We start from the raw sequence: 25,243 nt of genomic DNA, 5'->3' as shown, positions 1-25,243 counted from the left end.
TGATATTAACTATATAGGGGTAAAATAGTCATTTAATATGTAACTATTAAATTCATAGATAAAGTGGAATTTAAACTTAAAAATATGAATTATTAGCCCTTAACTAGTTACATGTAAAATTTCAGCTAAATCGAACATCGTTTAGGGACCTAACTGAATATGCTCAATTTAGGGACTAAAATATAAACTTTTCAAAATATGAAATTGAAGTTTTCATTATGAAATTATTATCATTATAGAGTCATAGAACAAATCTAACAAAATCCAAGTTAAAATCACGCTTTAATTGTAAAATCATGTTTATGGACCAAATTGAATATATTTTAAAGTTCATGGACAATCCAAGGACTTAGGGAACACTTTAAGTCTTTAATAAATTCAATTTTATCAATTTTCATCTAGCAAACAATGAAGGGATCGATCTCTTTTCACGGGGATCGATCATTTGCAAAACATTAGGTTTAGGATCAATCCTTTTACGAGAGGGATCGATCCTTTGCCTAAAGGGATCGATCCTTTTAAGAAAGGTCTCAATATATTTTTCTAGAAAATGCAGAAATGCATACTAATATTCATGAACATGTTTGGAGACCCTTAAATCACTTAGAACATGTCATAATACATATGTAACATACTTCAAAACATTATTTAACATAAAATACAAGTATTTAACATCTAAAGTTAAATTTTGCATATAAAATCAACTTAAACACGAGTTACCTAACCATTTTGTGCATTATTAGTCGTTTCATGCATCCTAAGGGCCTAACATGTTATGTTCACTTAATGTCACTTGTCTAAATGGACAAATAACTTATTTAAGGCATATAACAACATTTGGTCACTCAAGGAATACTTGAGCATATTGTATAACATGTATTTCAACATCAATAATCATCATTTCACTACTTACTCAAGAATCGAAGTACAACATAGATCATTATAGGTCACTTATGCATTAGTAAGTGTCACAAGAACAAATCAACTTAAAGTTCAATTGAGGATTCTATATTGCCTCAAAATAAAACCAAGATTCAAAATAACTTTACAAAAGCTTCATTGCTTTGATCACCACCAAGTGTTTTGCCCCTCAAGCTCTCGAATCGACAAGTATATATTTGAAAAATACTAAACAACGAGTGTGAGATATAAAGCTTAGTGAATGACTAAGCATTCAAATATGATGTACATGCCAAGGCTAAAGAAAAACCCTATATGCATTCACTCTTCACTTGTTTTTTACCTCAATAATCATGCCATCATGTCATGTTTTTATAATCATCTAATGCATTGTAGATGTTCACAAAATCCAGAATATACACATGCTTCCTATCGTAATATAATTGGCAGCAAAGCACATGCACACATGCATAATTATCATTTTGGCAAATTCACACACATCACACATATTTCCCAATTAAGATCAATGGTCTTTTGTTCATAACACAACTCACTCATTAGATAAATGGACTCCATACAACTCCCATTTATGCTGATGTTTTACTTGAAAAGGGAGAGATTAAAGCAGGGGAAATTTGGGATATATACAATAGAGCACCTCGAATATCTCAGGTAGATTTTGATCCAAGGAATGAAATGTTTAGGGAAAACGAAAATGCATGGACTGAAGTTTTGGTTTTATATGATTCTTGTGATTTACTATTCAAGCATTACAATGGTAGAATGTTATATTGTTGTGATTTACTGTTCAAGTATTTTCTTGCATCGTTTTTGGTGATTGCATGATTGATGCTTTTGCCCATTGTCCAGCCTACTGTCACTCCAGTTGACGAATATGGAGCCCTGATTTATGACGGGCGATCCATTGGGTCACACTTCCAGGGAGGGTTACGTTTGCACCTGGAAATTCTGGATTTTCAACTTTCGGTGCACCACGTCCTATGGTGGCAAGTTGGACAGATTTTCATTTTAATTGGTTATATAGTTCATTTCTGAGCTCTGGCAACAATGCCGATTTGGTTCTAAACTTCATTTTATCTGTACAGACTAAAACCGTCAGTGATGAAACCTGGAAGCTAATAGATAATATTTGGGACAAGAGGGTTGAAGAAATAAAAGCTGAAGCTTCGATGCAGATTGAACAAGAGAAGGAGAAGTCACAACTTTTGATGGCCAGTCATTTCCTTTGAAATCATGGTAATGTTTTTCTTCTTAATTGTGAGCAAAATTTCAGTTTGAGGTTCGAGATGCTCCTTTTCATCTCCCTGGCCAATTTCTTTTGCAACATAAATGATGATAGTCTGTGTTGTAAAGCATAATACATTGAATTTAACTGTATTTTTTGTTTTAGAGGGTTCGGAACAGTTCTGCTAAACGAATACAAGAGGCTTTATCTTTCGGGCTTACATAATCTGCTAGAGTTTAACATTTCCGCATGATCTATGCCCGATGATGGCAACGTTTACATCACTGCCAACTCCTCCGGTTATGTACTGATAATCAATGGAGCTATTTTCTGCGAGTGTTGTTTTTTGGGCTCAGGTGTTTCAATACTTTTATTAGAGGACAGACATACGACACACCATTGAATGTAAAGCAGACCAGACCTTTCAAGGCCATCCTAAATAGAATCATTACTGCTACCTGTGGAATTCTAATGAATACTGTGAATGATCCAAAATGGTTTTGTTATTGTAGTCGATTGTAGTAAATTTATGTGATGAATATCGATGCCCTAAACCGTTTCTCTGGTGCTATGTTTATACAAATACCTTTCTGGTAGCTTCTGTAATGGCAAACTACCGAGTCTGGTCAATACCGAGCAAGCATTGACCATAAGGTCCAGCGCAAGCACACCCACCTCGAGCTTGGATTTCGGAAATGTCGTTTAGGGGAGTTGCAACAAAGGGACCATGTAGAGTCTTATCCCTCGTGAACCCAGTCTCGCCCCACATGAAAAGGCAATATCCCTTTCCATCTGGCTCATCGACACGGCTGACTTCTTTGTTGTTGATGGGGGAAGATTTGGTTGAGTAAATGAGGAAAGATGATCTGCATCGTCTCTTGGCGTCGGTGCTTTTATTCCCTAAAACCCATTTGTGTAGATCTAAATCAACAGGGTCAGTCTAAACTATGAATTTATTTTTAGACCCAAAATGCAACAAAAAAAAGTTTGAATGGTTACACTGCCAAATCATTCTTATGTGATCTAGTGGATGGTCAATTTTCTATATTCATCTATATTTAATTTATTGATCAATTAATTCAAATAAGATTCATCTATATTGGTCAATAGGATGTCTTTTAGGTTTAAAGCTAAAATATAGGATTGAAACAGATTGTTGTGTGCATGAACCAAGAGTGAAAAAGGTTTGGTTAAACTGCGTATTTAGTACATAAACTATCAATTTTGGATTATTTTAATACTTAAACTTTCATTTTTCAAAATCATGCCTAAAGTTTATTTTTAATTTCATTTTAGTACCCGTTCAAAATTTAACGTTAAATTTTGAAACAAATTGAAAGTTTTGATATTAAAACATACCAAAACTGATAATTTAAATATTAAACACGTTATGTTCTTAATAGCGGAGTACTCAAATGAAACAAAAACTAAACATTATGTATTGTTTTGAAAAAATTTAAAATTTAAATATTAAAACCGATCAAAACTGATAGTTTAAATACTCACTGTGTAGTTTACCCAAAAGGTTTTTGTGTTTTATGCCTTGATTTGTGGGATATAATAATATAAAAATAGACCACTCTAAATAGAACAACATAACTAAGGAGAAAAGGAGTAACACATTTGGTCTGAGATTTACCAGTACAACAGCAACTTCAATGTTGTTTGTACTTGTCATCTAATGATTCTGTCCAAATCTAACAAAGGAATCATCAATTTCCCAACTGACATGTAAGCATCCATTCAAAACATTATATGAGGTTCATATGTCAATTACAGAGAACCGAACATTGCATGCCGAAACTCAAAATTCCATTACACAAAAGCATGAGAACATAAGATGATAAATCAAACAGACACAAGGATCTCAAATGCTAGTGTTACAAACTTTTATCTCAAACCAAACTCCTGCTAAGAAAACTGGTAAACCAAATAGTAGCATTTATTCCTAAAAATGAAAAAAAAAAAAAGGTGCAGACCTATCAAATTCGACAATTGAAAGAGTGTGTGTTTTATGAAATCTTTATTCAAAGGCACCAATTATTTGAATTGTCGACATCAGTGAAAGCTTCCAGCATGGATAGAACATCATCTTCCTCACAAACTTGGGGTGCCTCGGTAAATGAATCAGTAACATTCCAAATCATTTGACAATCATCTTCAGTAAAGTGATCCAGCATAGATACAATGTTGTTATCGTTGGGCTCTTGATCTTTAGGAACCAGGGCGAGTTGAGGAGCCTCCAACAGTGCAGGAACAGAGTCAGCAGCAGCAACAGTGGGAGCTTCAGTATTAACCACACATGTAGGGGAAGTATAAGCATCAGCATCAGTGACGGTGGTACAATTTACTTCGTCATTAGTATGACCAACCAATGGCTGTGGGTGAACCCCACTTGTGAACCCCACGCATGTAGGGGAACTATATACATCAGCATCAGTGACAGCGGTACAATTTACTTCATCATTAGCATGACCAAACGATGGCTGTGGGTGAACCCAATTTGAATCAACAGTTGTTCCAACACACAGGCTCTCAGGGAAGAACGAGGCACTACCAACAGCTACTGTAGACGTGCCGCAAAGGGAACTTGTATCAGGCAAATTTGTCTCATCATCGTCATCACTCCACTCCTCTTCCTTAAATGGTGCTCCATATTGAGCACCATTTTTTGGGCCCATACCATCCTTCTTGAATACAACGTAAAGCATGTAGGAATCTTGAACTACCCCTCTGTCAGCCAGATTTTTATCTTCAAGTCTGTATTCGTGCATCACCCAATCCGTTCGGTCACCACGTGGAGCTTTACCTTGGTGAAAAACCAAGGTTTTTATCATCCCTACAACTTCGTCATTGTACTTTACAGCCCTATCCTTTCCTGTAGCTTTCCAATAGCCATACGCAGAAGCTCGATTCACCCTATCTCCTCTACTGTATTTCTTTGCCATCGGACAATAAAAGTGCCACTTAAGGTCCCCGGTCTTCAAACACGATTTATCAGGCAAGTCCCATGGTGCATACTTGTAAATCTCGACTTCAGCAATTGGATTGACAGAAAGCTTCTTGCACAATATTTTCCGCTTCAGATAATACATAATCAGCTCCACATCAGTGGGGTGGAATCGAAATCCCGGTGCCCATGAGTTTTTACCCATCATAAAAGTACAAAGTAATCACTAGAAACTGAATTAGGAAAAACTGCAACTCCCTTTAGAATAAATTAGCGGGTCCGAATTGAAGAATTAAAACGGATAAACGGGTCAAATCAAACCTGACGCGTAGAATATAGGCCAGGTCCAATGCCTAAAAGAAATCTTTTGAGAAAAATACCTCAGTCTCCCACAGTTCATAAACCGAAAATCAGAATAAAGAATCGGCTGTTCCCAACTGAGCTCAAAAGACATTTGCTGTAAAATACGAACCCTGTTTTCAATATAAAGACCCCCATATCAATTGAAATTTCATCAAAAAAAAAATCATCGATCAGTTTATTCAAATCAAGGAAACCCAAAATACGAACCGTGCTTTCAATATTAAATAGTTCATAAAAAAAAACTATCACAAGACCATCAATCAGATCATTCAAATCAAGGAAACCCTAAGCCCAAAAATCAAGGAAGACGTAACATGTCAGAGAAAAGACCTCCAATCGAAGATTATTTGTGGCGAACAATAAATAGAATTTGAAATTGAGATATGTAACCCTAGAATTTTACCCGTGGGGAAGGAAGCCGCGAGAGATAGCACCTAGGGAGGCCGAGTCCTGGAGCAGAGTTGAGATAACTAAGAGAAGCGAAGAGTAAAGAGTACGCTAAAGGACGCTTAGCCCTACTTTTATAGGCGTTTTTATCAACAACAAAAAATCACCTAAACCATTAATAATTATGTCATTCTTGATAAAATTTCATCGATTTAACACTTATTTATTGGCATGGACATAAGGTGCGGATCAAACATCTGTATTTTTTTAGATTTTCTTTTGAATTAATGTCACGCAAGCAAAGTACGGATTATTATTCGCGCGTTCTATTATTGAAGATGAATTATTATGTACTTCATTATTATCTGAGCCTTAAAACTCGACGACTCACCCCTCCCTTAAAAATACTCTAGAATGTAAACATCAAATCGTAACAAAATTACTTTTACATTCTTTCTTCTAATATAAAATTATTTATTAATATATTATATTTATTCTATATTTAATTTTTTAACCAAAATTTTTTATACTAATGATTTTATTTTATTTTGTACTTATATAAAATGGAAGGCACGATTAAATTTCGATACATTTTTTTGAGACGATAATAATATTAAATTGTGTTATTAAATTTACTATGAATTTTTTTAAAATGTTTTAGCATTAGTTTACTTTTAAGTCCATATATTATTTATTTAATTAGGCATAATTAATATATTATTTTTATAAATATAAGACTCTCAATCTTTAAACTTTCAAACTCTAAAAATGAGGCATATTTCAGTTAATGTTTACTGTGATTGAGAAATTAGGGAATATGAAACAGGCGGTGTCTTCATATCAAATCAGTGTCAGAATATCCTTCAAGAGAAACATCACTCTTGAGGAGTTTACCACTAAAATTTCAAGGTGGCTCCACGAACAATCCATATGACAACATCGCTTCGAGTTCAAGGGGAAGACATTCATCTGCAAATTTCTTTTACTTGAATATGGGGATGTCATCGACACAACAATCTGTTCAGTACCCATTTGACACAATGTCTTCAAATTCCAATGGGAGTTGTTGAACTATGTTTTGATATAACAATTTAAGGCAAAATGGTTTTTGGACTTGAATTGAATTTACAAAATGTTTTTGGACTTAATTGAATTTATTCAAAGTTTTAAAAGGTTTCAAAAATAATTCAAAGTCCATTAAATTCGGATTTGACCCAAAATGCTCAAGGGTGTCAAAGTGCATCCATGCACCCCCTGCAGTGCATCCATGCATCCCTGCAGTGCATCTATGCACCTACACTAGTGCATCGATGCATCATGCAGTGCATCCATGCACTCAAATACCGAATGCAATTAGTGCATCGATGTATCCTGTTGTGCATCCATGCACGAAGGCTGCAACGGCTAATAACAGCTAGTTTATTTGAATTTAATGAAGGGGTATCGATGCACCATGTTATGGGCAGCCTTTTTTGAGTAGAAAAATCATCCCCAAACGGCTCCAAAACATCCCCAACGACTATATACAACATTAAACACATTCCAAGCTATAAATACAAGCTAAAGACATTTGAAGAATAGATAGAACAACTATCCAAGTAATCAAACACAAGAGAAGAGTTTTTCATTCTTATTTCATCTTTCTCTTGTAAATATTTTGTTCTTGTGAGCTCAATCTTGTAAACACCTACCTTAGAGAGGTTTTATTGTTTACTTATTTTATCCTTTTTGTAAATGGGAAAGGTTCTAGCTTATCCTGTGTAAAAACTAGGGAAAGGTTCTAGTTTAGCCCGGAAAAACTAGGGAGTTGTAAGGTTATCTCTTTGTCCTCAAAAGAAAAAACAAATTAGTGAATTTGTTGAAAAATCCTTGGTTATGAGCTAAGGTAGTGGACGTAGACTTTGGTTTAGAAAGTCGAACCACTCTAAATCGCTGTGCAATTTTCTATCTTTCAATCTCCTTACTCCCTAAACTCAAAAACCGTTCCGACCCCTCTTTACAAACCGTTCTAGTTATCGAATCGAGCTTCCGAAAATCCCAACAATTGGCATCAGAGCCTAACTCGTTAAGAAGGTTTAACCACCTTGAGACGATCCTCGAAGAAGCTCTACCAATTTCTGAAGCAACCGACAAAGAAATGACTTTTTCCTCCGGTGCTTATTATCTTGAAGAATATCCCATTATGGATTCACAACTGGTCAACAAGCCACCCTTCTTCAATGGAGCAAATTATGCACATTGGAAGAATAAGATGATGTACTTTATTCAATCCTACAATCTAGGAGATTGGAACTCAATCATGGACGGTTACTCCTCCTCACCCAGCAAGTACAATGATTAGAGTGAGAGATTTGGGATAAACACCAAGTCACTCATGAAGGAACCGACGAAGTGAGGGAATCAAAGAAAAGCCTTCTCAACCATAGTTACGAGAACTTCAAGATGAAACCCGATGAATACATCAAAGCTATGACGGATAGATTTTCTGTGATTGTCAACGGTCTCAAGGGATATAGAGAAGTAATCCCTAATGAGAAGCTTGTGAGAAAGATGATCTACTCTCTTCCAAAGGAGTGGCAATCGAAGAAGACGACCATTATCGAAGCAAGAAACTTAAAGTCTCTCACTCTCGATGAGCTAATTGGTTCCCTTCTCACTCATGAGATGATGGTGAAGGAAGATGAAGAAAGGGAAGAGAAGAAAAACAAGAAGAAGAAAGAGGTAGGTATTGCCTTTAAATCCACCAATGAAATTTATCAAGATTCAAGTGATGAGGTGGATAAAGACGATGATGAACAAGAAGAAGAGATGGTCAAGCTCTTCAAGGAACTCAAGAGATTCATGATTTCCAAGGAAGTGAAACATGAATCAACCAAGAATAAGAGTCCCCCGATATGTTTCAATTGACAAAGAAAGGGGCATGCCAAGTATGAATGTTATCTTCTAAAGAAAAATGGGAAGAAGACATTTGTTGCATCTTGGAGTGATAAAGATGATTCCAATGATGAAGATGATTCCAATGATGAAGATGAAGTAGTCAACCTATGCCTCATGACCACTCAAGAAGAATTCGAGGTATCTTCTAACTCAAATGAATTTAATTCATTTACTTTTGATGAGTTACAAGATGCTTATAATAGGTTGTATTTGGGATTTGAGATCATGAATTCCAAATATACGAAATTAATTTCAAAACTCAAAATTAAAGATAATTTGATTTTGAAAGCAAAAGTTGATTTTGAAAATCAAAATGAAATTTTTAAAAATAATTTAGAGCTTTCAAAAATCAAAATAAATGATTTACAAAAGACAAATTTTGAGTTAGGAGTTAAGCTTAAAAGCTTAACAAAAGAAAAAGAATTAATTTCTAAAAACAACCTATTATCTTTATAAATGACAAAATGCTCACATTGTCATTTTCATGGTCATAAGGAACATACTTGTCCTTTGAAGAAATGAAATCGTTTTAAAATTAGACAAGTATGGATTCCAAAAGGAACAAGGGGCATTGAACCTAATGTCCAAGGATCCAAATCAATTTGGATACCAAAATCAAAATAAATGTCTCTTATAGGTGTGTGGGAGCAATGGTGATGAAAGTGATGATATTCAAGATGCTCTAGCCACACATGAAAAAGGAATGGGTAACCTCTAAGCTTAATGTTTTTTATTTTGGTTATTTGGTTGCTCATTTGATTTTAAGCATGCATGAGTTTTGGTTTTAAATGATTATGCATCATCGTTTTAATCTCATGTATGTTGAAAATATGATTATGATGAACATTTTAAAGTTATATTAATTTTTAAGATTTTTTAGTTCATCATAATAAGATTTTGGTCAAAATTGTTTTAATGCAAATGATATCTCTCTAACAATTGATATCAAATTTTCAAATACTTTGATTTTACAAATTTTAAAATTTTGACCTAAATTTGAATGTTTATGCATGTGGTTTAAATGAAAATAATATCTCTCTAACAATTGATATCAAAATTTTCAAAATGCATAATATTTTTGAAAAACTTTATGCATATGCACTTAATTTTAACAAATGGTATTGATATCAAATTTCAACAATTGGTATTGCATAAAGTATTTTAGTCTTGGATATATTGAATTTCATGTGCTACTAACACATTTGTTATTCTTTGTAGAAATTTAATTTCTTTTTAAGTGTCAAGTTCTTAAAGCTAAATTTTGATTGGAATGCATTTATTTAGGGGGAGCTTTGATTTTTCATATGATTTTTAAATGTCAAATTTACCACTTACTTTCCAAAGTTATTTTGAACTTCAAAGATCGAATTATTTTTAATATAACAAAAAGGGGGAGAAGTTTGGTTTGAAAAAATCAATTTCTAAATGAAAAAGGGGGAGTTTCGCCAAAAACAAATTTTCAAATGTTTTGTTATATCAAAAGGGGGAGATTGTTGAACTATGTTTTGATATAACAATTTAAGGCAAAATGGTTTTTGGACTTAATTGAATTTATTCAAAGTTTTAAAAGGTTTCAAAAATAATTCAAAGTCCATTAAATTCGGATTTGAGCCAAAATGCTAAAGGGTGTCAAAGTGTATCCATGCACCCCCTGCAGTGCATCCATGCATCCCTACAGTGCATCTATGCACCTGCACTAGTGCATCGATGCATCATGCAGTGCATCCATGCACTCAAATACCGAATGCAATTAGTGCATCGATGCATCCTTCTGTGCATCGATGCATCAAGGTTGTGCATCGATGCATCCTGCTGTGCATCCATCCACGAAGACTGCAACGGCTAGTAACAACTAGTTTATTTGAATTTAATAAAGGGGTATCGATGCACCATGTTATGGGCAGCCTTTTTGAGTAGAAAAATCATCCCCAAACATCTCCAAAACATCCCCAACGACTATATACAACATCAAACACATTCCAAGCTATAAATACAAGATAAGGACACTTGAAGAATAGAGAGAAAAACTATCCATGCAATTAAACACAAGAGAAGAGTTTTTCATTCTTATTTCATCTTTCTCTTGTAAATATTTTGTTCTTGTGAGCTCAATCTTGTAAACACCTACCTTAGAGAAGTTTTCTTGTTTACTTATTTTATCCTTTTGTAAAGGGGAAAGGTTCTAGCTTATCCCGTGTAAAAGCTAGGGAAATGTTCTAGTTTAGCCCAGAAAAACTAGGGAATTGTAAGGTTATCTCTTTGTCCTCAAAAGAAAGAACAAATTAGTGAATTTGTTGAAAAATCCTTGGTGAGGAGCTAAGGTAATGGACGTAGACTTTGGTTTAGAAAGTCAGACCACTCTAAATCGCTGTGCAATTTTCTATCTTTCAATCTTCTTACTCCCTAAACTCAAAAACCGTTCCGACCCCTCTTTACAAACCGTTCTGGTTGTCGAATCGAGCTTTCAAAAATCCCAACAAGAGGCATTCAACTGCGAGATTCTTCTACCTTAATGTTGAGATGCCTACGACATAACACTTAGTCCAAAACTCGTATGATACGATGCATTCAAGTTCAAGGGGAAGACATTCAACTATCAGCTTGTTCGACCTAAATATCGGCATCGCAGAGAAACTCTTATCTCCACCAGAAGAACCTTTTCATGAGCCAGGTGTATATGGTGCTGAGACTGGACAACTCGTTGAGCCAGATTCACCGTAGTTTAACATGAACTCCGATGATGATGATGTAGATGAAGTTCCCACAACTACGATACACACCGAACCTCCAGCACACATGAATGAAGCTAACTATTATGCAATGCATGGGCCAAAATTTATAAATATGTCTAATGTTGATGACTATAAATTTAACTTATCAGTCAATGATGGTGAGTTATATTTTAGAATGGAGTTTTTATCGAAAGAAGAAGTGATTATTGCTATTAAGAATTACAACATTCGTAATTCTATTCACTTTAAAGTGGACCGATCAACCACCAAAAAGTATATTTGCTACTATTTCCAACATGATAACAGATGAAACTAAATGGTTCGTGTATCGAAGAGGAAGAGGAAAAATAACATATGGGGACTAACAATATACAAAGGTCCTCACACATGTTGTGCTAGAGGGATCAACCAGGACCATTCCAACTTGGGCTCTGACATTATCTGCCAAGCCATCATGCCCATGGTCAAAGTAAGCTCTCATATAACTATTATTGTGTTGATTTCAACTATACAGTCTCAATATGAGTACACTGTCTCCTACGGGAAAGAATGGAAGACAAAGCAGAATGTCATTAAAAACAGCACGGTGAGTGGGATTCATCCTACAACGAACTACCAAGTTGGTTTAGCATAGTATGCAGATTGAATATTAAGACAATAGTGGACTTCGAAACTTGTCATGTGTACAACAATGATCGAGTGCTTCGATATCGATGCCAATTCTACTAGTTGCTTTAGACTTACCCACAGTGCATTAATGTTGTGAAATTCTACAAGCCTGTGGTCCAAATTGATGAGACATTCTTGTATGAAAAAAACAAACAAGTTCTACTATTGACAGTTGTTAAAGATGATAATCGTAATATCCTTCCAATTGTTTTTGCCCTTGTTGAAGGAGAAGATACAAATTCTTGGGTTTTTTCTCAAAAATTTATGCTTACATGTTGTCACGAAGGGAAAAAATATGTCATTTCAATTCACGGAGTTGTGATCAAAACAACAATGGACTCTTTGGGTTTAATGTGACAATCGTCCTATGTCCAACATCGATACTGTGCCCGATATATTGCTGAGAACTATTGTGGAACATTAGAGAGCTTGCCTTGTTGGAGGGAAAGAAGTAGAGTGGATCAAGTTGCAGAAGCTAGCGAGAGTGGATGAAGATCCTAGCGTGGAACATTCGAGGTTGTGGGAGCGAGGTAAAAATGTCAGCGACGAGAAAGCTAGTAAGAGAGCAGTAGGTTGATTTGTTACTCCTACAGGGAAGTAAGAATTAGAAGTTGGTGGATAGGATTTCCAGAAATTATGGCTTGACGATAATTTTTGGGTTTCTAAGCTGTGTGCTTCTAAGTTTCGAATGGTCAAAACTCCTCAAAGCTAGATGGATTTATTGGTGTTTTATTGTTTGGTTTCTAGCCATAATGGTTGGTGATTGTTGCATTTTCTGCAAGAGTTTTTTAATACTGGTATGTGGCTTGCTTTACTAGATCTATAGAGGTGCTATATAGTGGCCTAAGGAGCTCAATTTATTGCTTGTTTTCATGATGGTTTTATCTGTACTGGTCTTATTCTAGCTAGTGTTGGTGAAATTCCATGGAATTCTCATTTTTGTCGAGGTGTTCGATGTTGATAGAGAAGGATTGGCGTTCTGGATGGATATACAGTATCTTGGAGTGGCTTTGGTGTTTAACTTGGTTTTGTTTTGTGCTGTTTTTTTTCTTTGTCTATTAAGTAGGTGGTCTATTATTAGATTATCATTTTGTTGTAAAATATGTTTAATTACGTGTGTTCTCTGGAAGTTTTGTTAGGAGACGTCTCCCTTCTGTTGGTTGTTGGGCTTTTCAGTTTGCATGTGTGTTGTATTTTCGTGTGGCGTAGTCTCTTTTATTGGTAGCAGGTAGTTTGCTTTAATAGTATGCCGGGAAGAGTGTATTCTCATATGTTTTCGTTGCTCTTTGGAGGGTACCTCTTTGTTTCTGTTTTATCGATTCTTGTTGTGGACGATGCGTTGCATCGGAGCGGGGTTAACTGTATACTGAGGGTTGATTGTGTTTGCAGTTAGGCCATGGATTGATGGTTCTTCATTGAGTTGTTACGGACATACTTCTAAGTGTTACGGAAGACGGCTATCGGATAGAGTAAAATCGCAACTGATAATTTGAGAAAATAAAAATGAAGATAAAGAAGACACAATATTTAAGTGGAAAACCCCTAAATAATATAGGGTAAAAACCACGGGCAACGATAGAAGAATTTCACTATGAGAAAATAGGAATTACAACCTCTCTCGATCTACCAAGGAGAAAACAATGATAATTCTCTCTTGATAAAAATGAGAAAACAACTCTCAAGAAACTCTCTAAATTCTCTAGTATTGGAAGAAAGCCATAATGCTTTGGGATGGTTTTAAAGCTAAATGAGTTAGGGTATTTATAGTTAAAGCTAAATGGGTTAGGGTATTTATAGTTGAAGCTTAAGGACTAATCTTGTAAATACTCTAAAATACAATGACTAAAATGTACAATTTTACCATGTCACTTTTCAACCATTATTAGTGTCATTTATGAACTATTATTGTTGCCAACTTACAATAAATTATGAACCATTATTATGCATTATGCAACTATTAATATATATTTTTTAAAATTTATTAGTTGCATAATAACTAATACTAAAAGTACCCTAAGCTCCTCTTAGAATAAAATATCCATTTTTTACGTTTAAAATTTAAAGATTATCGTGTGCATGAACCCTTCTTCTTTATAATTATCACGTTGATTTGTTATTAATTTCTCATAAAATTAATATATATTTAATAAAATTGTTGATTATTAGCTGTAATGATATCACGTGTTAAAATATATATAATTGAGCACATCGTGTCATTTAATTATTTTTGTTCTTTATTTTTTAGATTAAAACAATTTTAACATAACGTAAAAATAAATATATTTTATATGTTTAATTAAATAATTATTTTGATTATAATTTTACTTTTAATATTTTGATCCCTAACATTCTAGTTTATGATAAAATATCTTTGGGTTTGATAGAAATCATTAGTTAATTAAACGGTTAACGCTTATCGTTATAGATAGCAAAAAAAATTGAACCCGACGGTAAAAATCGAAAACCGAATTAAGTGGGTCGGGTTCAGGATGATAAACGAGGATGGAGACGGAGAAAAACCGTGTATGCTAAACGGAGACAGGGACGTGTTTGGTAATCCCCGCCCCGATTACCCTAATACCCGGCCCGATACCCAAACCGATAAATATTAAAAATAATTATTATATATATATAATATTAATAAATTTAATTTAAATTTAAATATATATATATATAATATTTATATATTTAATTTAAATATATATACTCGGCCCGATACCCGTTTAAATAATCGTTTATGCTAAACGAGGATACCCGTTTCCCCGCAGTTTTCCTCGATTATCCGATGGGGATCCCGTTTAAATCCCCGCGGTTTTTTAAGCGGAGACGGATACGAGTTTTTTAAACAGGAACGGGAAGACCAATACCTGACCCGAACTCAACCCGTTGCCATCCCTACTTATCGTTGGTGTGATAAGTCTTATTTATTTTAAGTGATAACATGATACATATTATATGCCTAAAGTAATAATACGACACATATTATATATTTAAAATTATGATATGACGTATATTTATACGTTGATATATATAATATGAATGAGTTTTAACATTTTTGTCTAAATGTGAAATTAAAAACCGTGAAACTAAAATCGAATTGTACGGCGGATCACTTCATATTTGAGGATGTTTTAGGTACGAAAATCAATGTTTTAATCCGAAGGATAACAAATTTCCAAAACTTTTCAAACCCATGAATTCCTAATCACCTCCCAATTGCCAACTTACAACCTCCATTAGTTGTGCTATATATGTATATATAATACATGCCTTCATCTTCACCACCTCCATCTCTCCATTCTCACAAGCACATTCCCAGAAAAACTCACGGAAAATCTCCTTCTTCGCTTGCATCAGTACTCATGTCCGCTCTTCTTCTCTTTTACCTTCTTTCCCTTGTTTTTTCCTTCACTCCGTCGTCTTCCACTCGAAACCCGAATTTCCCTGTTTCCTCCGAAATCCGCCTTGCATGCAAATCCACGCGCTACCCACGGCCTTGTAGGGCCTCCCTTTCAAAATCCTCCCTCCCTCCTAATCCAACTTCCCTCGATTTCGTCCGATCAGCCCTTACCGTCACTTACGACAAGCTCAAAACCGGACAATCCATGTTGAAAACCGTCCTCACCGCCTCCAGAGGCGACCTGAACCGCACCACCGCCGCGACCAACTGTATCAACATCCTTTATTACTCGGATTATCGCATCAGATCAACCAATGACTCTCTGAGTCGTGGAAAGATCAAGGACTGTCGTGCATGGATGAGCGCCTCCCTTGGCTACCATTTCGGCTGTTGGAGCGCGCTCAAGTACGTCAACACCACCAAACTTATCGGCAAAACCATGTCGTTTTTGGACGCTTTGACTAAACACACCAGCAACGCGTTGAGCATGATGGTGGCTTACGATAATTTCGGGAAGGACATGGCGGCGTGGGTCCCTCCCAAGACGGAGCGGGACGGGTTTTACGAGAAGGTGACGGGTGGGACGGAGCTGCGGTCTAAAGGGGGCGTTCCGTCGAACTTGAAGGTGGATGTAACGGTGAGTAAAGACGGAAGAGGAGGGAATTATAAGTTTGTGCAAGAGGCGGTGAACGCCGCACCGGACAATCCGGAGAGTACACGGCGATTCGTGATATATATAAAGGAAGGTGTGTACGAAGAAACAGTGAGGGTGCCGTTTGAGAAGAGAAATGTGGTGTTTTTGGGCGATGGAATCGGTAAAACCATTATTACAGGTTCTTTAAACGTGAAGATGCATGGAATCTCCACTTATAACACTGCTACGGTCGGTGAGTATCCCCACCCTTTCTCCTTTTTCCTCATTTTCTCTCTCAACCTGAACCAATTTCTCTCAAAAATTTTCATCAAACCCATCCCTCCCTTCTAAACGTGAATACCATATTCAAATAGCGGCCGAATAGCAGTAGTGTGAAACGGAATCACACCAAATAACGATGGATCGCGATCACTATTTCATGCTTAGTGGCTAATCGTGACAATAGTTGATCGTTATATTGTTATTTTTCTGCTATTTTAATTTTAAAAAAATCATTTCATTCAAAAAAAATTTACGACCATGATATTCGTAATGACCACAACAACATTGTTATAATCACAACTGCGATGAACGAAACGGATCAAAAATACGACCGTACCCGCAATTTAAATCCCTAGTCTTACCTATATTTGAGCTCTCTTGCACAAAGTTTTAACCTTTTTTCCGTAGAATTTCGACATAACCGTATAAAAATGGTACATTTGTTCGCAAGTTATTTGAATTTGAATTCAGCTTGATTAATATTTAGCCAAGCTCAAGTATTCACGAGTCTAACCGAACTTTTTTCTACTAAGCAATGGAAATCAGCAATTGGGAGAGATTTTGACAATGGGATTTAACTGTTGCAGGAGTTCTCAGTGATGGATTCATGGCAAAAGGACTCACAATCAGGAACACAGCAGGCCCTGATGTGCACCAAGCAGTGGCCTTCCGATCAGACAGTGATCTCTCCGTAGTTGAAAACTGTGAGTTCCTTGGCAACCAAGATACCCTCTATGCTCATACGCTCCGCCAGTTCTACAAGAAGTGCCGTATTCAGGGGAACGTCGATTTCGTGTTTGGAAACTCGGCCTCGATGTTCCAGGATTGCGAAATCTTGGTCGCTCCCCTTCAGTTAAACCCCGACCAAGGATCGAACAATGCGATCGCAGCTCTCGGTCGAACAGATCCTGCTCAATCAACCGGTCTGGTCTTCCAGAACTGCTTGATCAATGGAACCGATGAATACATGAGATACTACCGTAGCAATCCCAAAGTGCACAGGAACTATCTGGGAAGGCCGTGGAAGGAGTTTTCGAGGATTGTTTTTATGAACTGTGTTATGGAAGATCTTATTCATCCCGATGGATGGATGCCGTGGGATGGTGACTTTGCTTTGAAGACACTCTTCTTCGGTGAATTCGGGAATACCGGTCCGGGATCGGATCGGTCGAAAAGAGTTGCGTGGAGTTCTGAAATTCCAGCCCAACATATACATACGTATTCAGTCCAAAATTTCATTCAAGGAGATCAATGGATTCCATCATCGTCTTGATTCTTTCTTCCTTTATCGAGTATTAATTGTATTAATGTTTTTCGCTTATGTTAATTTGCCCTATCACCTCATATTTGTATATAAATATTTGATTATTATAAAATAATTATATAAATATTTGATTATTATAAAATAATTATATAAATATTTGCATCTAAAGTTTTTTTAGCACCTGAAGAATGAGAAACCTTTCTCTGGTCAAATCTGCAACCCGAGTCTCCTTTTTCCTTATATAATTTCATGTTGAGTTATTATTAATTTTTCACAAAATTAACGTATATTTAATAAAATTGTTAGGCCACGTATCTAACTATGTATATTAGGAGATTTCTCTCGCGTATGATAATCTTCTCTCGACCCTTTGCCCGTCGAATGGTGTCATGGTTACCGTTGTTGTGATGGTTGTTCCCCGGCCGAATGCCCTGGTTTCTGCCTTGGTGTCATAGGTTTCGGTCGGACATGGGATTCTCTGCCTTAACCATTATCATTGAACTAAATTGCGGTCATAGTTATAATTTCGGTTACGATCGCGGTATCACAGTTGCGAGTATTGCAGACGTTAAGATGTGGTTTATTTTCTAAGAATGACTATGTTTTATGTTGCGGATGCTGTTTTGCGATGTTGTGGTTATGAATTTAAACATTATGTCAAAGGAATAGGCAATAGGGTCTGTTATGTCCGCTATTATGGTGATAACGGACATAAGATGTCATTTTCGGTTATGTCCACTATTGCAATTGCGATAACGGATATAATATCTCATTTTCGGTTTCATTGTGTTTATTATAATTGCGGACATAACGGGTATTATAGGGATGATTTTGAGTATTACAGTCATACAAAAACAGATTTGAACAACACCATTATCGTTATATAACAGATTCTTTTGCGATGGCGGACTACTATATAAGTCCCTAATTACGATAATTTTAAAAGATATTATGATACGATTGTTACATTGTGTTATTGATGGAATTTAATACCATGCCCGTCACTCCTCCCAATTTGCCCAATTCTTGCAACCCAGTGCTTGTTGTTGCAGTTGGAATCGTTTTGTCCTTCAGTTTCTATTCATGTGTCTGGGAATGTCCACGTGTACGGCTAGCATTACGTGGGAGATCATCTGCATGAAGCATGCATTTTCGCACGTGCCATTAATTCAATGTCTATCTCGGGTTCCAGCCTTACCAAGTTATCCTGAATTTTTAATCACGGCGATTTCTTGAATAGCTTTTCTGATTCCACAAGTTTGCGTCATGTCTACGATTACTCTACCGCTTGCACTATATCTTTCGTTGAAGATTTAGGGGTATAATTTAACATAACTTTCGATGACTTGTTCGTATAACGTTCTGTTATGAACCAAATATAATTAATTCAGTAAACACAGCAAACTTTGGCCTCGTCAACATCGGTGAAGAAGAAGAGTACGTATGAGAGAAGGCATCCCAAGGCTTTATCAATTTGGTTAGTAGGTTACTACAGATGGTTATATATAGGCAATAGAGGATAGAGACAAAGGCGTGAAATATTGTTGAAACTTGTTATCTTCTCTCCTCTATGATTTTCTCTAGTCTCTCTTCTATTTCGTCTTTTATGTTCCATCGTTGTAATTCTCTTGTTTTCAATGAACATCAATCTTCTGTATTTCAATTCATATCGTGAATTCTTAAGTACATAACACGTTCGTTAATGTTCGTTTGTTGAGCTAAATAAACAAGTATAAAAAAAATATGTTCATTTAATAAACGAACGAACATAAGTGTGTTCGTATCATTTATGTTCACGAACAAGCTCGTTTATTTACTTGTTCATTTTGTTCATGAATAAGTTTGTTTACCCATTCCTCTTTTTCCTTTTATTTTTTTTACATTTTAAATATTTGTGAAAGTATGGACTAAATTGAACACATGATATAGGTTGAAATTGAAATTGTGAATTTTAAAAGAGTTTAAGAATAGTGGTATAATTTTATCATTTTTTAAACTTACAAATGAAAGGGTAAAACTAGAATTTGAACATATAAAAGGACGATAAACGAACACGTTCATGAACGCTAAATAAACATGTTCTTGAACATATAAACGAACATGCTCATGAACATTAAACGAACATGTTCGCGAAGAATAAATAAACGAGCATAAACACGAGATTAAAAATTCAAACGAACACGAACCGAAAATGAACAATTTTAAAAATGCACAAGCGAACTCGAACATAACCTTATTCGTTCAACCTCAGTTTATTTACACCCCTAATAGGATCGTGATAATAATACAAATTATTGGAGGGGTAAAGTTTAAAAAATATGCTAAAATTATTAAAAAGAATTGTTGAATTTTATGAGGGACTAGGAAGATAGTTTGACCGTTTATCTAGGTGGGCACAGGACAATGGCTCTAGGGCCTAGGCTTTATTTTTCTACCTACAGTATGAAGTAAGTGCATAGATTAGGGGAAAACATATTATGTTAGTTATCCCAGTTTAATTCAATTAAACACCGAAGGAGATAAGATCAAATAAACGTTAGGTTAATAGTAGTATTCCCATACGAAGCCAATGTCTTATGATGAAGTGCAAATTTTTAAAAATTCATATTATAAATTTGAAAATAAAAAAAATTATTAATAAAAATATATTTATTTTATACAAAATTTAATTTTTTTTTAAAGAATAAAACTGTTTAAATACCCTTCGATCCATCAAAATAGTAGGATTTATATCCAATTATAAAATTAAAGGTGACAAGAATTGATGTAGTCTGTAAATCATCTTACATTGGCATAAAGGAATAGGTAAAATATTGAAATTATTTAATGTGCAAAAGAATATATGATTCCAATAAATATATTTAAATTATTCGTATAGCCTCCTATTATTGTTTCTTTTTGATGCATTATGAAATCTGCAAGCATTTATATTATAACATATTTTATTATTTATACTCCATGATCATGGTAGGCGTTTTTTTCGAAAAATTATCGGTGATAGGTATATTTATTGATTTAATATCTATTAGAATATATTTTTTGATCTAACACTCGTAGCAGTAAAACGCGTTTCCTGTCCTACGTTATATGATGATTTGGCGTCATGTGGTATAGTGCGCCCCCTGATCCGTGCTATACGCCACGTAAAGGTATAGCGCCGCCCTTGCTCAGCGCTATACCTGAGTATGAATTATATTTAACGCGGACTGTGATCCGCGCTATACCTTTTATCTAAATAATTACATATAGCGCGGTTCATGTACCACGCCTTATATGGTTATAAAAGCCCTTTACTCCCGGTTAAGTTTCTCACATCTCTCATCTCAACTTATAAATTAATACAACAATTCCGTCAACGAGTAATAATTCTAGTAATTTTCTCATATTTGATTTAGAAGTTCGTGCGATTTTTCGTTATAAATTTTTTTATTATATTTATTGTTTATTATGATTATTTGAAAAAATATTATACTAATTATTTTCAATTAATTTTTGTGTTTGTAAAATTAAAAAGCAGGAACATATGTCAAAATAGTTTTGCGGTGCATATAATAATATAAAATTAAATTATTTAAATTATTTATGTTGATGTGTAAAAAATTTATTGTGTTATATTTTCGTTCATATATAATTTATTTAATCAGGTTTGTTTCAGTTATTTTTTTTGCAGATATAATATTACCGTACTTTTAAACTCAAAGAATGACACGACTTTCATCTATTGTTTATTATGATGGTGAAATTCGAGAAGATGAAACCACCTTTCATTATATATCTGCAAAAAAATTATATTAGTAAAATATTAAATAAAGTAAAATGCTTAAATAAATTAAATACATACTATTAAAAATATTAGAAAATATACCTTAAATAGATAGAGTATTTGAGAGAATTTGAGAGAATATGGTGTGATGAAAGTAACAGAGGATGGGGGCGCGCTATACCTACGTGTAAGCCATGTCAGCATATAGCGCGGTACAAGGGATGCGCTATACAACACGTGACGCTAAATCAATATATAACGCGGGTCAGGAAGCACGCTTTACTGCTACGGATGTTAAATCAAAAAATATAATCTGATCAATATTAAATCGATAAATATATAAATCATCGGTAAATTTTCAGAATAAATGCCATCATGTTATATCTAAAATTATTAAAATGTAATATATGAAATAGAGATGATGAGGGGGTAGTGGGGTGGGTATAGAAGGTAAGGGACAACAGCGCTGCATGGTGGCACGATCTGCTTGCTGCCCTTCCACTCACATTGGATATCCAGTCATTTCACACTCAAAGCACCTAATCATTCACTTTCCATACATAAATGTACCCCCTAAATCATTCTTACCTTTTAAATTTAATTATTTTATATTTAAAAATTTATTATTTTATTCTCTACTTTCCCTTAAATTATTATTTTCTCATAAAAGTTATATTATTTTGAGTATATTATGTATTTAGTGCCTAAACTATCAGTTTTGATCCGTTTTAGTATATAATTTTTTTATTTTTTTCAAAACCATACCTAAAGTTTAGTTTTTGTTTCATTTTAGTACCCATTCAAAATTGAACATTAAGTTTTTAAAAAAATTGAAAGTTTTGGTACTAAAACGTATCAAAATTGATAGTTTAGATACTAAAAACATTAAGTTTTTAACGGTGTGATACTGAAATGAAACAAAAACTAAACATTAGGTATGATTTTGAAAAAATAAAATAAATGTTTAGGTGCTAAAATAGACTAAAATTAATAGTTTAGGTACTAAATGTATAGTTTATCCTATTATTTTTTAGTATAAAAACAAGATTACATGTTGAGTTCATTCGATTTGATAATAAAAAATTAAATTAATAAAACTTTAAAATATACAAAATTTTAAAATTAAAAATATTATTATGCCAAAGACAAAATAATATATTTATAATAATATTATAATTAAGTAAAATATTTATAGTTTTATTACAACTTAACTCGTAATTAAATGATTTTGAATATAATTTATCCATTCCTTTTAAAGAACCACCCCTAACAAAAATCAAATCAATCTCTTTTTCAATATTTCACTAACAGAATTTTCGTTTGATTTACAAGCTTGGGTAATTTTCCCTCCTCTCGTTTCTTCAACAAAAGAAAGGGAGGGGAAAGTAACGGAGAAAGCAAATTCATCAACAGGGCATAATATGCGTAGTCTTAGTATCGTAACTTGACAAACAAGAGTTGGATTTTACCCGAAAAATCTTGAGCAAATCCGCTGACATTTGCTTAATAGCTGAAGAACAATCTCTTTGCATTAGCAACAAGAACTTGGTCATCCCGTTGCTACTACTCACCACAGCTTCTCGAGCTTTCTCCTCTCTAAACAAACAACAAACGCTCCAAAGCACCGTCACCGCATGCTCCGTCGCTTTGCTCGATACTTTGAGTACTTTCTGCACAATCGCCTGTAACAATATTGAATCATGCTGTATCTCCACTCTCCCTTCTTTGCAAAACGATGACGTTTCCAGCAGTTTTAGTGATTTCTCGATTACCGAAACGCTCATGTTTGGTTCGGATAAGAGGTTCTTTAGTTTCGGGATGATTCGATATTGGATTAGCTTGGGTTTTACTCTTTTAGGCTTTGTGATTGTGCTCAAACAGGATAAGCTCGCCTCGATCAGTCTTTCATCCTTCTCTTTGCTTAATGATTCCACTAATTGGAGCAATAAGCCCTCTTTTTCGGCTATTTTGAGCTTGGATTCTCCATCGATTGCTATGGACTCCAGTAATCGAAGCGATTGGATTTGCGAATCTGAAGTTCCTCGTTGTAGAATGACAAGAATCGTTGACAAGCAATTTGATTGCAGCAACGGCTCCTTGTCCTGAATTTTGCTTTGAATCAAATCCAAAATCCTAACAATTTGTTCGATTAATTTGATGTCCGATTCCGCTTTCCTCATGAAATCAAATACCGAGTTAAAAAACCCGTCCATTCTTGCGAGGAATTCACGATTCTCCTCCGATTCTCTCGCGAAACAAACAATCTTCATTAACGATGAAAGACAACTGCTATCAAGCTGTTTGACCAAGAGTTTGACTTGATCTTGAGAAGGAACGCCTGAGTTGGCACCTGCCAGCTCGGCGTCGACTTGACGCCGAGCAACCGAATCGAACCAGACCTGAATGAGTCGTTGTAAATTCCTGTTAGGAACGAATTCTTTGCTTTGAAGAACTTGCATCGTGGCCGGACACGTGTTGTTGCCGCTGTCTAGCCACCGTTGGATGCTGGCTCGGTCGTAAGTTACGCCGGTGCACAAGCTCACTGGGGATTTCATCACGTCCAATGATATCGGACACCTGAAAAGACTGGGAACCGTAATGTACAAATCATCTCTTTTCATTGTTTTTTTTATTTCTTTTACCCGTTTGGACGGCAAGAAAGTGAGAGAAAAAGGAAAAATCGGAGAGAAAGTGAAAGAAAATCAAAAAAGAAAGAGTGAGAGGTGGTAGAGGAGAGTGAGATGCAGGTTTAAAGACAGAGAGAAATAGTCAAAGGATTACTGACGCCATTAACTGCTTTTTAGTGTTAAATACACAATCAGTCCCCGACCTTTATAAACAAATCACTTTAGTCTCTTAAAATTTAAAATATAGTAATTTGATCACTCATTACAAGTGTCAATGTATCATAATGAATTGATCATCTTATAGATTTCAATTAGTTTTCTTATTTATCTATAAAAGTGGAAAGAAGCATAAAGTTATATAACTTTAAATGCCAGGCTTCTGGAGCTGATCGACGTACTTAGTAATAGGAAAATAGATTTTGCATGTATTCAGGGGACTAGGTGGAAAGGGGCTCGCGCCAGAGAGTGTAATGGGTACAAGTTGTGGTATTCAGGCGTAGATAATGCTAGAAATGGGGTGGGTATCTTGGTATCCTCTAGGCTCAAGGAAAATGTAGTTGAAGTTTGTAGATACCGAGATAGGATCATGATGATTAAGGTTATTATAGAATAAGAAGTGGTGAATGTCCTTTCAGTGTACGCCCCACACGTTGGCCTAGGGGAGGGGGAGAAACGTTGCTTCTGGGATCAGTTAGATGATGTACTTAGGAACATTCCGGAGGAACAAAAAGTTTTTATAGGGGGAGACTTCAATGGCCATATAGGTAGTGCAACTGACGGGTATGATGGTGTTCATGGGGTTTTCGGGTTTGGTAGTAGGAACGAGGAGGGGCATATGTTGCTTGAATTTTCTACTGCACATGATATGGTGCTCACAAACTCCTTCTTTAATAAGAGAGATGTGAACTTGATTACATTCCAAAGCGGGGACATTGTACCCAAATCGATTACATCCTGGTTCGAAATAGGGATCAATGGGCTTGCATTGACTGTAAGGTGTTCCCTGAAGAGGCATGTGCATCACAACACAGATTATTGGTTTTGGTGTTCCGCGTACGCCAAGGGAAGAGCACTCATAGGAGGGCTAAA

The 25,243-nt window shown here is 35.2% G+C and overlaps 3 protein-coding genes across 3 annotated transcripts; 1 reads left to right on the top strand and 2 right to left on the bottom strand.

The window, feature by feature from the left end:
* Nucleotides 1-2,224: 2,224 nt before the first annotated feature.
* On the bottom strand, nt 2,225-24,234 carry LOC120181475 (U-box domain-containing protein 27-like). The gene is made up of 3 exons (XM_039186590.1): nt 22,894-24,234; nt 19,861-19,867; nt 2,225-2,236 (listed from the first exon to the last, which is right to left on the bottom strand). The coding sequence occupies exon 1, from the start codon at nt 24,146-24,148 to the stop codon at nt 22,934-22,936; it is 1,215 nt and encodes a 404-aa protein (XP_039042521.1). The 5' UTR covers nt 24,149-24,234; the 3' UTR covers nt 2,225-2,236; nt 19,861-19,867; nt 22,894-22,933.
* Nucleotides 4,035-5,951, bottom strand: LOC120181476 (NAC domain-containing protein 82-like). The gene is made up of 2 exons (XM_039186591.1): nt 5,863-5,951; nt 4,035-5,569 (listed from the first exon to the last, which is right to left on the bottom strand). Exon 2 carries the CDS (start codon nt 5,302-5,304, stop codon nt 4,174-4,176), a length of 1,131 nt encoding a protein of 376 aa, XP_039042522.1. The 5' UTR covers nt 5,305-5,569; nt 5,863-5,951; the 3' UTR covers nt 4,035-4,173.
* Nucleotides 15,490-17,835, top strand: LOC120181474 (probable pectinesterase/pectinesterase inhibitor 51). Its single transcript, XM_039186589.1, has 2 exons — nt 15,490-16,471; nt 17,088-17,835. Exons 1-2 carry the CDS (start codon nt 15,547-15,549, stop codon nt 17,771-17,773), a joined length of 1,611 nt encoding a protein of 536 aa, XP_039042520.1. The 5' UTR covers nt 15,490-15,546; the 3' UTR covers nt 17,774-17,835.
* Nucleotides 24,235-25,243: the final 1,009 nt, after the last annotated feature.

Source organism: Hibiscus syriacus, unplaced genomic scaffold, assembly GCF_006381635.1.
Source record: "Hibiscus syriacus cultivar Baekdansim isolate YM2019G1 unplaced genomic scaffold, ASM638163v2 tig00112523_pilon, whole genome shotgun sequence".
Lineage (NCBI taxonomy): Eukaryota > Viridiplantae > Streptophyta > Magnoliopsida > Malvales > Malvaceae > Hibiscus > Hibiscus syriacus.
The sequence above is the reverse complement of the archived record's forward strand: the minus strand, read 5'-3'. Positions and strand labels throughout refer to the sequence as shown.

What these genes read in the sequence shown, in the direction of transcription:
- LOC120181476 (XM_039186591.1), bottom strand. Translation starts at nt 5,304, where the DNA reads ATGATGGGTAAAAACTCATGGGCACCGGGATTTCGATTCCACCCCACT.
- LOC120181475 (XM_039186590.1), bottom strand. Translation starts at nt 24,148, where the DNA reads ATGAAAAGAGATGATTTGTACATTACGGTTCCCAGTCTTTTCAGGTGT.
- LOC120181474 (XM_039186589.1), top strand. Translation starts at nt 15,547, where the DNA reads ATGTCCGCTCTTCTTCTCTTTTACCTTCTTTCCCTTGTTTTTTCCTTC. An exon ending in TTATAACACTGCTACGGTCG is followed by an intron (nt 16,472 to 17,087) that starts GTGAGTATCCCC and finishes TAACTGTTGCAG; the next exon opens with GAGTTCTCAGTGATGGATTC.